The 15744-nt window shown below is 37.3% G+C and overlaps 1 protein-coding gene across 1 annotated transcript in view; it reads left to right on the top strand.

Moving 5' to 3' along the window:
* dph1 (diphthamide biosynthesis 1) overlaps positions 1-15744 on the top strand; it is a 59411-nt gene that overhangs the window by 7537 nt on the left and 36130 nt on the right. Inside the window, exon 3 of the mRNA XM_062419393.1 lies at positions 5746-5809. Coding sequence (XP_062275377.1) covers positions 5746-5809 — 64 coding nt within the window. The remainder of the gene's footprint in view (positions 1-5745; positions 5810-15744) is intronic.

The raw sequence follows: 15744 nt of genomic DNA, 5'->3' as shown, positions 1-15744 counted from the left end.
AACATGAAGGTGATTGGACAAACAGTGCGTTGCTACGGTAGCAACGCATTGGTTGACATAGAAACAGAACGTCCTGTTGCTACTGGCCATAGAAATCAACCCCTATCTGAGTGTATTTCTCTATTACCCTTATGTAGCATGACTCATTTCTCCTCTTACCAGAATATTGTGCTTAGATGGGTAATTTAGCCGATATTAACCATACAAAAACGTATTTCTTATGCAGATACAAATGTCTTGCTTAAAATCACCAATTATCTTGTTGCAAGTTAAATGATGTTCATATTTTTTTCATATTCAAACTTCAAATATTGACACTTGTTGCTAGAAAACGAAAATTGAACCTCTGATATTTATATTATTATTACCTTACTTTTTTCTCTTGAAAACCTATTTGTTCATTTGAATCAGTTCTGAATTAGTGTGTCAGTCAATAAGACAATGCATGTCTCGTGTAGTTGTGGGGCTATTACAAAGTTATACATGGCAAAACCATGACTGAGTTTAGTAGGTACGTTTGTTATGTTGAGACATTATTGACAATGATGATATTCAATCAAAAAGCATGCAGTTCAACAGTTGAAAAATGTTATAAAAGCATGTGACAAGTGATTAAGTAACATTGTTGCGTACTAATAGTGTCAAATAATGTTAACATTCAGTCATGTGGAATGTGTGTTGCGTTGCACAGTAAAAAAAATGCCTCACATACTACTACTACTACTACTAATAGCCTAACACAACATTGTGACGTCACGCATTTTACATTAAGTTGGCAGTCCCCCCTACTGAAAACATCTTCCAACGTGCCTGCTTTAAGCAGTCCAAGATGGCCTTTTCTCCTCTGCCTGAACAGCGTGTTCCTTTTATAGAAAACATGACAGTAGTGAGATGCACTCGCTGCCAGTGGAAAGTTCAAGCAGATCATAGTCAGTAGTAGCTACAGACTGGATTTGCACCTGTGGATGTATGCATTAGCTGAATTCAGCCTTATTAAAAGTAGATACACATACACTAACATATACATTAGGTGCATTTCCATCTAACGTTTCTAAATTCGTAGACTTTATGCTGTTTACTTTTCGATATGTGAATACATACTGTGCAAACTTTACAGGTATAGAGAATTCCAAAATACTGAATATTAAGTCATGATAATGAGTTTTTAAAAAATGTTCAATTATTTCAGAATTAATTGTTTAATTTATATATTAAATCATTTAATTGAGCTGCTTTGATGTAAATGAGGTTGGACTAAAAATGACAAACACACCTCAGTGTAATAAAGCTTCCATAATAAAGACCATCAAGTTGAATCAATACCTCTAAATCAGTTTCATGTAATGTATTAACTTGATTATTTTGGAGCTCCATAACATACAGTATGTGAACACAGAAGACAGACATGCATCACACTCCCACATGCTACTACTGCTTTTGTTATCACAGTGCAGCTGATGGGCATTTGACAATTTGCCACATTTAGACCCAAATGTCATGCATTCACACACTAGATATTTTAATTGACTACAGCCTGAAAGCTGTCCATAGGCTTATTTTAGTTTTCCTAACCATAACCCTGTTGTATATTCTGAGAAATCCCCCGGCTTTGCCCGTTCAGTCTGCCGTCCATTGGTAAATTGGTCTTTCCAGCACTTCCTTAGTTTACCTCCGGATTTTGATTAACATAATCTCACACACAGCTTTTTTATTACCTGTACAGTCATTAGCAATACAACTAGAGGTATATGATACAGCATGATTAGATGACTGGTGATTGATAGTTCACATAAACCAAAATGTAACTTTTTGTCACTACAAATTAAGAAAGCTAAAGCAATTAAAGTCTTATTATATCTCTTTATGTTCATGTGATTTATGTGCTCTCTTTTTTGGGGGTCATGCATGTAAAGATAGAGGTAGCTTTTAATGCTTGTGTGCAAACAATCATTCAAACAGCCTGTCCCACCTCCAGCATCTGACTCACCTTTCACCAGAGGCAGCAGATGGAGGAAGCTCTTTGCTTCTGTCAGCTGTGGCAGAGGTGTGCTCTGAAACCTTTCTCTGTTAATAAACTTGCCCTTTTCTAGGTAATGACCTGTCTCTCACTGTCTGCAGGGGCGCGAAGTGATCCCTTAACCTTTCATCAGTAAGAGGAGCTCTCGCTCCTCCTTTTTGCACCGTTCCATCTATCACTCAATCTCATGACCATCCGGCCTCAACCTCCTTCGCCTTTTATCTATCCCAGCTTTTGTTGTTTAATGCTGCCTGGCACTGAAGTCTTGAAATTGTTTCAGGCTTAGTCATGTGAAAATGTTGGTGTGCTAAATTTTGTGTTGCTGAATTCTAAGTGTCCACATTGGTGTTGATGGATTTATTGAAGTAACGTGTGACAGTGTTCGACTGGGAGAAAATGTCTTGGTTGATTTGAAACAATGGCTTTGTCTCCAGGTACTATCTCCATGTGTCTGACTTTGTGGCAGGGACTTCACAACACTTTGTAAATGCATGTTTTGGATCATCTCAAATCTACATGAAACATTAATGAACAGTTTATTTGCCACATTTGCCACAACTCCAAACAAACACATTCAAATCACCATTGTTAATCCTGTCTTGAGTCTGCAGTCAATGTAACTAAATTTAGACTTTTTGAATCAACTGTTTTCATAACATGTTAAATGTTTTGTCTTCTATACCAAAGATATGTCAGTTTAAATTGGAAACACATGATTCCTTTAACAACTTGATGTCTCAAAGGATTTAAAAGGAATGTGTAAAAGGTACCACTTATTTCTTATGCAGATACAAATTTCTTGCTTAAAATCACCAATTATCTTGTTGCAAGTTAAATGATGTTCATATTTTTTCATATTCAAACTTCAAATATTGACACTTGTTACTAGAAAACGAAAATTGAACCTCTGATATTTATATTATTATTACCCTACTTTTTTCTCTTGAAAACCTATTTGTTCATTTGAATCAGTTCTGAATCAATGTGTCAGTCAATAAGACAATCAACAGCAAATAATTAACTATATTGTTTGATAATTAATTGATTGTATAAGTCAACTGGAAAAATAACATTCTCTATTTGCTACTTCTCAAATATAAAGAGGTGCTCCTCCTCTCTGTTTTATGTAATTGTAAATTTGAATTGTTTGGGTTTTTAGGACTGTTTGTCAAATTAAACAAGCATTGGTTCATTGTGATGAACATTTTTCAATTATTATTTTATTATTTTATAAAAACTAATGAGAAATTGATTTACTGAAAGAATAATCGACTGATGAAATAATCATCAGTTGCAACCCTAATTGGTATGACATTTTCACTCAATGCATTTTTAAAATTGCAGTCCAAAATGAAGAAACATGTTGAATAAGCTAATTGTTTTGTATTATTTTTTATTATAAGAGAGTGTGCCATTTTACAGCACTATATTTGCTTTCCTTCCTAATCTCTCTGTCCTCGTCTTTCCCGTCTCATCCACTTGATGCTCTAATTCCTGCTCTGTTATTCCCTACAGGGTTTATACTTAACACCATCAATATCTTAGTAGTCTTTCATACCAAGATGTCATCATGTTTATTTGATGACAAGATGACAAGAATAATGTATACTAAAGCACAGATAAGAAATCCATCAAATACTATAGGGTCCTTAATCCAAAAACCACAGGATTTACATATTAAGAAGGACACTTGGATTTCATATTTGAGTCAAGAAAACATGATATCTTCTTGAAATTGCATCTTTCTCAGTTTGTCTGAGGTGAGGAAGCAAAAAAAAAGAAAAGTAAAGTAACATTTTGACCACAATTTTAAACTTAGGGCATCAAACGTGCTGCTATTTTAAGGTTTCAGAACACATAGCTACAAGTCGCTGCTCTCTCTGTGGTGTTTTAAAATGGTCAGATATGGTGTTAACTATTGTACAGTTAAAACAATAAATTGATCAATGAATTAGTCATTGAAATACATAAAATTAATCACAAATTATTTCATTAAATAGATTCCATAGGTTCAGATTGACAATTATGGGGCATTGCTGATTATTGCAAACTAAATATCTTTGGATTTCGGACTTTGGTTAGTTGAACAAAGCAAAGGGATTTGAATATCCTGCCTTACAGCTTTAGTAAGCTGTAATGAGCATTTTCCACTATTCTCTGCCATTTTAGAGGCTGAACAAAATGATGATTTAATAATTAATTGAGATAATAATCAGCACATTAATCAATAATAAAAATGATTGTTAGTTTCAGCCATAAATATTTTGACTGATTCTCTTCTTATTTGAAGTAGTCCATTTCAAATCTCCTGCATAGATATTTGTAGTACGCTCTTTCGACTTAATGGGCCTCATTCACTAAAATGTGCATAGAAATAAGTGGAAGATTAGCATACACAATTATTGTTGGATTCATAACACATACGCACCGGCCAGTTATGTTCTTGCCACTATACGTATGTTAGTGAATCAGAATCATGTTGTATCAATGTTGTATATTTGGTCCCACTAATTTTTTGAATAATTGTGGTTCTAATATATTGTTTACTTTGAATAAATGGTACATGTAATATTACATTATATTGAACAAATATTGACTTTCTATCATTTTTTTAAGACCATCTGATTTTTGCATACGCATGGTCTAAAGCAGTTCTAAATTTGTTTGCAGAGTAAGAACAAATTATTGCAGGGTATGAACAAATTCACTTAAGAACATATTGATATTGATATTGTACTCACAGTTTAATCACAGAATTGTGCATATGCACTGTTTGTGAATGAGGCATACTGAGATTTACATAGAAATCAGGTTAGTTAAAATTCCTTTTTACCCACTACAACCTACCTTTTACATACCTGAGCAAAGTGGGCCCTGCTTTGATAGGTGGAGAATCTTTCATGCAACGCTGACCCCCACATTTACATTGGTAAATCCAGCAGAATATGCAAGCCACACATGGTTGTGTGATCTCTCCTTAAATGAATATGCATAAAGGAAAGCGCGGCACTTTACTGACTGCAGGCAGGGTGCAGTGGAGATGACAAGCAGACTGTGCTTCCAGGCCTTTCTGCTTGCCTGATAAAAAAAAAAAATATATATATGGCTGTCGCTCAATGCAGATTCTGAAACGAGGCACAAACTTATTAGTTAATCTCACCTCAAACAAGGTTTTTCCATCAGTTCACCTCAGTTGGTATCACCTCAGTTCACATATCAGTAGATCAGTAGGTCTCCTGTTGTCAACACGCAACACCATCAGCAGAATCAATGCTTGTTAATTGGCTGCTTGATTAAAATTTCTAGTAGCTCCCTCTGTTTGCCCATATTAATTTTAGCTTCGAGACATAAACTTGCATGAGGGAGGCAGAGTTTTTGTGTGTTTCAGTAGCAGAGAGAGCGTAAAAGTTTGACTCATGGAGCCAGTGGCACACATGGAGAGTGACAAGAAAAGAGACAGTTTAATGGCTCTGTACAAGCCATGAGCTGTAGAGATAGACCTGTGGTGATTGGTTTGCACTATATTTTCAACAGCCCATCACCCGCAAAAATAAACCAACAGCAGTACTGTGGCAGAGTGAAAATTGCCCTGAAACGTCACTATTTGCTGTCATTGAAGCACTCTGGACTATGTATAGCTTTGTAGCCTTGGACTTATTAAATAACATGTTGCTGTCACTCAAAAACAAGTGTATAACTTTTCTGTTTGCATTTTGTACTCCTTTCAGTTGCTCTGCAGCTTCCAGAGGGCCTGCAGATGTTTGCCTGTGTCATCGCTGACATCATTGAGAGGTAAGATGCAGCTGAGAAAGAAAGACTGTTTGTATTTTTTTGACTTAAGATATTTGAGAGTCTATGAGTGAGTAGCAGGTGTAGAAGTCAAATCAGCAGCGTAACTTTAATTGCCGTGGCCACTTGGTACTCATTAGGAGAGCGAGTGCTTTATCGTAATTCCCCGCCTCCGATTCAATCAGGGATTCAGCAGAAAATGAGACACAATTATGCTGTTTTAGGACAGAGCAGATTTCACGGTTTCTCTTGTTCACAGTTGGAAGAGGGGAAGAGATATTATTCTTGTTAATTACATCTTGTTTCAGTCTGTATATGCCCTATTGCACACCAGCACTCCATCACAAACACCACAAAGTTTTTTATTGTTTATTCCTGCAGCAAAAAGTGCTTGTGCATTAATGTGCTTCAGTCCTAATAGTTTGTCTTTTAATACTACATTGTGGTTTGGCCTACTCTGTACTAAATAACAAAAACTGTACTTCAGTGTTTAGTAAACAGAATAACACTGTGAAAAACACTTATGTGAGGCCTGGTATGAGGTACAAGAAAATTCAGCTCTGTTTTCCACCATTTTCCTCCCTGGTTGTTGTCTCTGTATTCTCATTTCACCTTTAGTTGGCCTCTGTTTCTCCGGAGTGCCATCTGCTAAGTGTTTTCTCCAAGAAAATGGATGCCATCATTAAACACCCAAAGTGGATTCCTTTCATAGGTGTTAAGTCAATACTAACCTGCTTATGAGATGGACAAGATGAAGAATAGAGTGGCCGGAGCTGCCATAAACTTTTCAGCCTGGGCGGATATTTGATTCCACACAGGAAACACCATCAGTTTGCCTGTGTTATTGTGATTCACATTACAGTGTTTCCCACAGGTTGGAAATGTATTTGTGGTGGATGGTGCAGCATGTGATAAGCAGGTTCATTGATAAGCTAGTCAACCAAAGGTTTATAGATGACAAAATTACAGAGTTCTTTGTAGGAAAATACAAAAAAAGGAAATCAGTCAAGGTCCTCTTATTAGGAACATTTTTACCCACATCTTCTGGCCTTCATCAGTGGACGGAGTTTTTTCAGATAGCAGATGTCTGTTTCTGGTGTTCATTTAGCCTCATCATATTCATATTCTTGGCCGTTTGATATAGTGTTCCCCACATCTGTCACGTGATGTCATGATGATGTCATACGACACTCTAGTCTTTCTCTCAGGACGGTGCTGTCTTTAGATTGCCAGCAGAAATGTTAAGATGTTGAATGGTTTGTGGTAAACGCTGACACCTTGAGATTTGAAGACTCTGGTTACATGTTCTGACGGTTCCATCATGTGAGAGAGTCCTACTGTAGCTGTGCTTCAACTGCAGGAACTTCCCCCAGGGAGTAAGAAACATTTGAAGAACTCAGCTCCTCTGACAGTGCTTTCACTGCAGGGACAAGGGTCTAGAGAGATTGTTTTATCCCCTAAGAAGTGTTTGTTGGGTGCAGGGTTTGCAGGAATGACCGTTACTTATTGGTCACATGTATACAGTGTGGCTGCTTCAGCTTATGTACTGCTTCATTCACAAAACAAGGATGTGCTGTGGTATCAACTCGCTGCTCATTTAAAAAAAAAAAAGGAAAAAAGGGAGAGAGAGAGCATAAGCAAGAGAGAGACAGTTTTGTGGTGGTCGAGCTAGGAGAGGGAGCGGCTGTAGCGAGGACAAAGCCTGTGAATGAGACAAATAAAACATGATTTTTCTGATTGTTTCACTGCGGTTACGTTCTAAAGCAGAAACAACCATCAAATGCTCAGCAGATGATTTACTGTGGAAACAGAAATTGGTTTCCTTTTCCTCCTCTGCATTTCTCCTTATTGTTCATTCATTACATCCAAATAACGCAACAGTAAATACAAAGACATCAGTACAAATCTGTGGTTTCCAATTCAGATTTTATCTACCTGGGTTGGCCTTAATCTACCTGGGCAGACCACCCAAGTAGAGCCTATGCATGGGAAACTATGCATTACTGTGTCAAAACAAGTATTTTTAAATGAGAAAATGTTGGTGACGGACAGGGGCTTGTGTTGCTCCCTTGCCTCAACTGTTTTATCTATCTTCTGTTTTTTTACTCATCATTTACTCCAGCTGTGCCACACCCCTATTGCTTTATCTCTGTCGCTCTCTTTACAGTCATTTCTTCATCTTACCACTTTTTATCACAAGAAAGATGTTTGAGTGAAGATTTGATAATAGGGTCTGGTCTTATCAGTCCTGCTGCTATCAGTGAGAGCTGCCACTTTGTGCTTCATTGCTTTCAACTACACACCTATATAGTCAATATTTATGTTTAAATTTGCCATGTCCATCGTGGACTCTGCTAAATCAGTCCCATCTATTCTAATTAGAACAATTAGTGGGCACATGGCTTTTCTCCCTGCCTTCATACCTTGTCCTATATCACTTGTGTCTGTGTATTTTTCACCATCTGCATGATTTCTTCCCAAGACTGTGGCAGAGACGGTGGTTCTTAAGGTTTACCTTTATTAGGTCCTGCTGTATAGATTCCCTTAAGCCATATTGCTTCAGTCTGTGAAGTCTTCCTGACTATGTTAAAACATTGTTTGTAATCCCAGTCTTTTCAGGCTAACAGATGGGTTCTTTGAATCCTGGATGAACATCAGAGTCTCTGTGTAGCTATGAATTTATTTTGCACGGTTGAGTATTAAAACTCAACTCACTGAAGTTATTCACAGCCTTGAATGACAGCTGAATATGACTGCCATTGTCACCCTAAAAAATGTGTTTTTTTTCAGTGATAAACAAACTTGTCGGTCATCTAGAATCATACAACGGGCACTACCTGTTTCAATACCAGCTGAGTCTTTCTTTTTTTTTTTGGGGGGGGGATTTTGGCCATCATTCTTGTTGGTTATAATAACACTTTATTCTGACATGGCTACAACAAAGTGTCATGTGGCAAGAAAGTAGCAGTCAGGTGATCAGACAGGTTGTAGCAAGTGTTTTGCCATTTTATCCAAACCAATTTGTCTGGAATCGTAACAAACCTGTCATCAATAAACCCTAGTTTCAAAGGCAAACAGTGTATGTGCACATTTAAGGTACGTAACGTTGATCCAGGATGTTCTGTTTACAGCCCTATATGCTAGAATCGATGTTCACTGGAGACTATTTGGTGATGATTTAAGATTTACCTTTCTCTTCTACATATCTTTATCTGTTTTTATAAAGCTGTGAAGTGTTTCTCTTGCCTGTCGGATTTCACCATGTTCCCAGATCTGGGGTTCATTTGTTTAAAAACTTTTATTACCCATACAAATGATAGCCAGAGCTACCAAAACAAAATCGAAGTTGTGATAACAAGAATTATTCTTAAACCCTTTGTTTTTCCTTCCTGACCACTGGAGAGAATGCAAGACAATGGTTGATTCGTTGAAACAGGGTCACAATGTGTATTTGTTCCCGAACAAAACAAAGCAGAAGGTGTCAGTTAAATATTTACAGAGTTTTGGGAAGTTGATGTGTATGCCAAAGCCCAAGAGCCTGCATTTGATGTCCCCTCTGCGTAGGTACTGAGACATGGATGAATGAGAATCTGCTGAGACACATTTTGCTTATTTGATGGCAACAAGAACATCAGTTTTAGTTGACGGCCACATCATATCGGGCTTTGGTAAGGGCTTATGGGAGCAAACAGTGAATATAAGGTCAACACCATCTGGTGGCCCTTTATTGTATGATCTTTGATACTGAGGTGGAGATAAAATTGTAGCATTTGTAAGGAGGAACTAAAGGAACCTTAAAGGTCTTGGTTTAAGTCTGTATACATTCTGTACTGTAACTGGATAGATGGGGTCCTGGAAGTCAGATTAGTCTTGATAACAGTCTCAATACAAGCGCTCAGAATTGAGTTTATCCCTTCAAAGCTTAACCTGCATTAGAAAGCTGTCGGTGTCTGCGAGTTTAACCTCCCCTCAGATGAAACATAAGGTATGCTTGTTGGGGAGAAACCAGATTGTTGAGCTGAGAAGACTGTCAACAGTTCTGTCTGCCAAAAAATGGAAAATTAGTAACTAAGATAACCCCGAGTGAGTATTGCGTGCAAAACTTGACAATGATCATCAAGATAGAGAATGAGAAATATTCATATCAGAGTTTACAGCATTTCAGAACTTTTTTTTTTTTTTTTTTTGGATCATCACCCTAGGCAGTTGCATTGAGAAAATCCAGCGAATTTAGGAAGCAGGGGATCTAGCAAAGGATTGGAGACTAGTATTTGGAAAGAGTGAATGACAGTAACCTTTGGGTGTTGGCACAGCAGGCAACCGACCTTGTGTCCCCCAGCTTATATTGAGGTGTAGAGGTCACAGGAGTTGGGCAGCTCTGCCATCACCGTCACTACCACACTCCCTCGTACTCGGGAGACAGGGCTGAGGTCCATATCAAAATGGGGATGAAAGAGCTAAGCTGTCCTCAGAGTAAGGAGCTTCAGTGGGATGGACCGCTAAGTCTTAATGAGGACAAGCTGGTCTGAATTATGGCCATGCTGCAGTTAATACACTAAGGCTAAAACACACCCCTTATACATATGTACTCTCAAACAGTCACCATATTTAATGTGATGCAGACACTGCAGTACTATTTGATGTTTTATCTCTGTGTTTGTCTGTCTCTTTCTGTCTGCCCCTCCCTCGTTCTCCCTATCTTTCTATTTCATTCCCATTCACGCCAACAACCAGTGGGAAATTCTGATTCTCACAAACACAATTCAGCTACACCACAAACTATAGCTACCAGCATGACCATGATTTTGAATGAACGCATCTCTCTTGCATTCTCAACAAACACAATATATGAAGTTGTTGATAAAAGTGTTAAAGTGCATTATATTAAGGTAGATGTATTTATGCACAGCTATTTTTTCACCCATATAATGCCAGTTTATATAATGTAGTGCTTTTTGAGTCATACTATTTGAGCCACAAAAACCTGAGTACTGTCAGATGGAAGTCCTATTTGTCCTTTAGATTAGATTGGTCTACACTAAACAGCTCTAATGTCTATATTCAGTTTATTTCAGTGACAATCTTTCATCTGATTCTCTTTACACTGTTTTATTCCTTTCTTTACTCTCCCAGCGCTGACATTGTCATAGCAATTCAAAGACTCATGAACTCGAGTAAACAAAGGAGAATAAAGGAAAGAATTTATAACGGCAGGCAGTGATGCATGTGCTGTCACAGTACCATATGTTTTATTGTTTTTGATGGTATGCCAGCTGCCTCGTTCTAGCTTTGAGAAATACTGGTAACACTTTCTCTGACCCTCATGTCTATGATGCATTATAAACATACTGATGTGTTATAATGTTTCCAGCACTTTCTCATAAATATTTATAATGATTTATAACAATAATCATAACATATTATAAAGCATTTTATAATGACCTGTAAGGTCAAGTATCATAATACGAAATAATTGTTGGTCACTCAATGACATTTTTGCAAGTATCATAGTGTATTATAATTCTCATTGTTGTAATCATTATCATCATTTTATAATGCATTATTACGACTTTTATAATGCATTATAATGTGATTATAGGTTATTCTAAGTGGTGAATGGGTGCTTTAAATGATTTAATGAAATTTTCGAGGTACAGGAAATTATAATACATTACCAACTGGTTATAAGTCAGTTTCATTGTTTGCATTAAATAAAGTGACAAAACTATCATTAAATCAAGAACAATACAATGTTAAAATTAATTAATTTGTTCAACGGGCCATAAAGACAATGAGTACTCCAATTTGACAAAACTTTTGTTGATGAACGACTGAATGATAGAAATTTACATTTTACTAATTTAATTTTCCCCCCAAAAAAACTTACTTTAAAGACTCATTTGCTGTATATAATGAGTCATAACAGACAATTGTATTGTGAAGGTACTCCAATAGATGCGACTGAGTGACGGACATTTACATTTCACCAATGTAATGTTTACCCAAAAAAAAGTACCTTAAAGTCTATTATGAAGTGTTGTGGTACTGTGGTACTAATGCTTAATGTGTTATGACTGTTCTTATAAAGCATTATGAGTGCTTATAACAATAATTATACAGTGCTATAAGCAGATTTTAATGCATTATAAGTATGTTTATAATGCATCATAAATGTTACTGAAATGCTAATATGAACTTACTTCAGTATTTACAACTGCTGCTGCTGCTGTTTTGGTAACAGTGGAGCAATATAAAGAGAGTAGCAGAGAGCAGGGTGTGTGAGGCTGCCACTGTGTCCTAATCCTGAGGACAGCACTAGCATTTAATGTACTATCACTGTTTTCCTGGAACAGAAACCCTGGGCCTCTGCATGGAGATGTTGGCCTGTAACCTAATCCGAGGTCTTGTTCTCTGATGTTTGGTGGTTGAACGACAAATTCGCTGAGCACACAGTGCCAATGGGCTGCTGTTATTGAAGCAAAAAACAAAAGTGAAAAATGAAACATTTGTTCTTCTGACTGAACATGAGCGACTGACTCTTTATTCACCATAGATCATACAGTAACAGACAATGTACATGTTATAACTGTCTAATTGTTTTTAATGTATGTACCCAGGACTCCCTGAATTGCATTATGAGTGAAATAGAGTGGATTGTGAATAGATATTTTATCATAAACAAAAAAGAGATTAGGTAATTGGTAACTAATAGGTAAGTTTAGAGGTAAGTTTTCTGGCCTACAATAAATAATAATTTGGAAATATACAGTTTTATATATTTTCATTATTGTCATATCTGTACAGATAGAAACGTGTGATGAATGTTGCTACTTTCACTCTATTTTTACTGTTTAATAGAAATGGAGTGAATAAAAGGGAATAAAGCATTTACACCAAAGTACCAAATGAACATAATTGACGCATTTGTAGTGATTCATTTAATGATTTAAAAATACAGAATGGCTGCACAACTGTAGTGATAATTATTAAGGATTAAAACAAAATAAAGGGAACAACACAGACAATAAAAAAGTACAGAACCAATTTTTCAAACATTTTAACAACAGTTAGATTGATGAACCACTGTGGCCATATGTTAAATAGTCTGTTTAAAACCACAAGATTTCACCTGCCCCATTAGACTTTAAGGAATGTGAATAAGAACATATGAAATAATAATAGTTGAAGATTGGTCCATCCAAAATGATTAGTAATGTCTTACTGAAAGCATCGACAGTTACCAGAATATTTATTTTTCACACATTTGGCAAATACCCTCACCCCATTCACCAGTAATCCCTTTTTGTTTCAAGTCATTCTGCAAAATAACAGTCAGCAAAAAATATCCTGGGTCTTCAGACTACAGAATAATGAGGCCCACATTTCTTATTTATATAGAAACAAGAATAAGAAAGAAGCTTTCCCAAAATTGGCCATAAATAAAGATACACCAGTGACTAAGCTTACATATTGACAGAGATGGACATTGACATATATGACCATTCAGCCCCAGCATTCGCTACACAGGGATGACTCAGGGATTTGCTTTTTGGTAGCAATCTTAAAGCACCATAATAAATGGTGTCTAACATCCAAAGACACTGAGCTGATGGAGTCACACCAAATCACCATAATGATAGTAAATTGTAGAAAAAAACAAACTTTCCTAAGGTAAAAAAAAAAAAGTTTGTGATAGAACACTCCAGCTTTAGACTTAGCTTGACCCCAGGTCTGAATAAATGGCAACCATCCATTTAAATGTTTGAAACAAGACACCAAATCTAGTCTACATTCTCTGTGTATGTTTTATGCTTAGATGTCTATCATTTATATTTGCCTGGTCTTTGTTATCAACTGCCTTGAATGATGAGTAGATGATGAACCTTCGTAAATGCCTTCCTTCCGTTGTTTCCTTAAGTGGTTTTGCATTAGCTTAGCAAGGACATTTTCAGGGTATGTTAATAATTACTTGTTTTATTTCTTAAAATAGAAAATGAAAGCAGAATTTCACATGTGTGAGATTTGTTTATCAATACAGTGTTTTTAACAAGCTATATCAAAGATTTTGCGCTTTATCTGGACTGGCAGACTTTCTATGATGCAGGTTTTTAACACTCTCTGGACCTTTTGAAATAGTAAAAAAAGGGTAAAATGTCTAAGAAATGTGTGACCAGCGATAACATGACTGTCAGAACAAGAGCAGGATTCAATCAGGTCTTATCAGTGAAGAGAGCTGGTGTTTAAGCACTTCTGAAACGCTCATTGTAGAGCCTTCTGCAGGAGTTGTGTGCTTGTATGTGATAAAAACAAAACATGTGATGGAAGATGCTCACTTAGTGATCCCATTGACCTGCTGTACCTGTTTTCTGTCTCTCTCCATCATGTTCTATTCTCGATAACTGTCATCATAGAACTAGATGACTCAAGTAACAGGCACGTCAGATGCAGTGTGTTGGTAAATTAAGGTACAGAATGCACACTAAGCCCCCGGACATATCCAGGTCCGTCACCAGCACCGCAGTCGTCTCATCCATCAGAATAGATTTCTCTATATTCTGCACGGCAGGTTGAATCATTTCTGTGGGAGCAACAGCCATAGCCTCCCAGGGTAAATGTCAACTCTACCATTAGGAAGGAGCCTTGTAGGAGCCTCCAACTCCTCCTTGCCCTTACATCGTCACAGTCTTCACATCACCCACCTCACAGCTGAGCTGCAGTAACAGATCTGAGTGAGTGACTGCCTGTGTGCCAGCATGTATCTATATGCCTATGTGAGGGTTTTGTGCATATTTGCACTGTGCGGCAGGGTTTGTGTCTCTTACTTCAGCTGTGTGAGATCCTCATATATGGGCTCCCAGCTCGGCCATACAGCCATGTGCTGTCTAATTAGCTCTCCTGCCAGGCACACACTTACTGCCCACCTGAAGCATATGTTGAACTCAATATCTCACCCTCAAACCCTGTTGAGACTTCACTGTCAGTCAGGTTTCCTGTTTCTATGTGTCGCTTCTTACCGTCTATACAGATGGAAATGGAGACATGGAGAGAAACATAAAATGAGAGAAAAGGAGAAACATTTAATACCTGCCCAGTTCCACTTGCCAAATTTTTTAAGCACTTTGTCGAGATACATTTCCCTCTGTCTTACATGTTCGATCCTCGTCTCATCCTCGTTCTTTAAAATGTGATCTGTGAGTCAGAAGCAGTAAAATAGAAGGCAGGCATTTAAGAAGGAAACTCAAGACTGTCATGCTAACTAGAGCCCAACTGATAAATTGTTCAGGTCCACAGTAGCTCATTGCATATAAATCTGTATCAGTTTAAATGTCAATCGAGAAATGACAGAAAATTGAAGCACATAAATGTCAAAGATATGTTTTGAAACAGTGTAAAATCATAGCTACCCCAGGTAGTTTTTTCAGAGCAGTTGATCACCCCTTGGCGATGATGTGACGCTGGTGCTTTCTCAGGTGAATTAGATTGTAGTGTCAGGCACTGGGACAGGAGAGTGTAAAGTCAATCAGCCACACCTTTGTCCCACAGCATGTCACACACAAAAGCCTGGAGGACCACCAAGGTACCTATCGCTTCTATCTTTGCTAATCTTAATCACATCTCATCTAGGGGGACATCATATCCAGGCAGACTGAAAATCCTGATAGGTGCTGACACTGTGTAATATGATATCTTGACAGATAGCACCTTGAAAATTGCCTGAGCTGTCATGAAAGTACAATTGATTCCTTCTAGAGATACAGTAAGAGAAAAACTGTCACTTTGGCTGCAACTTGGACAAAACTGGACAAGTAAGATATAGGTCTTGTATGTTTATTTTCATTCTTCTTCTTAATGCCTAGCCTTTGACTTGTAAAAGAAGAATGAGGATAGTAATGAGAACCGAGGGGTGAAGGCAGTAGTTGCTCATTTCGCTGCTGAAG

This window comes from Scomber scombrus, chromosome 5 (assembly GCF_963691925.1).
Source record: "Scomber scombrus chromosome 5, fScoSco1.1, whole genome shotgun sequence".
In the NCBI taxonomy this organism is placed as follows: Eukaryota; Metazoa; Chordata; class Actinopteri; order Scombriformes; family Scombridae; genus Scomber; species Scomber scombrus.
The sequence above is the reverse complement of the archived record's forward strand: the minus strand, read 5'-3'. Positions and strand labels throughout refer to the sequence as shown.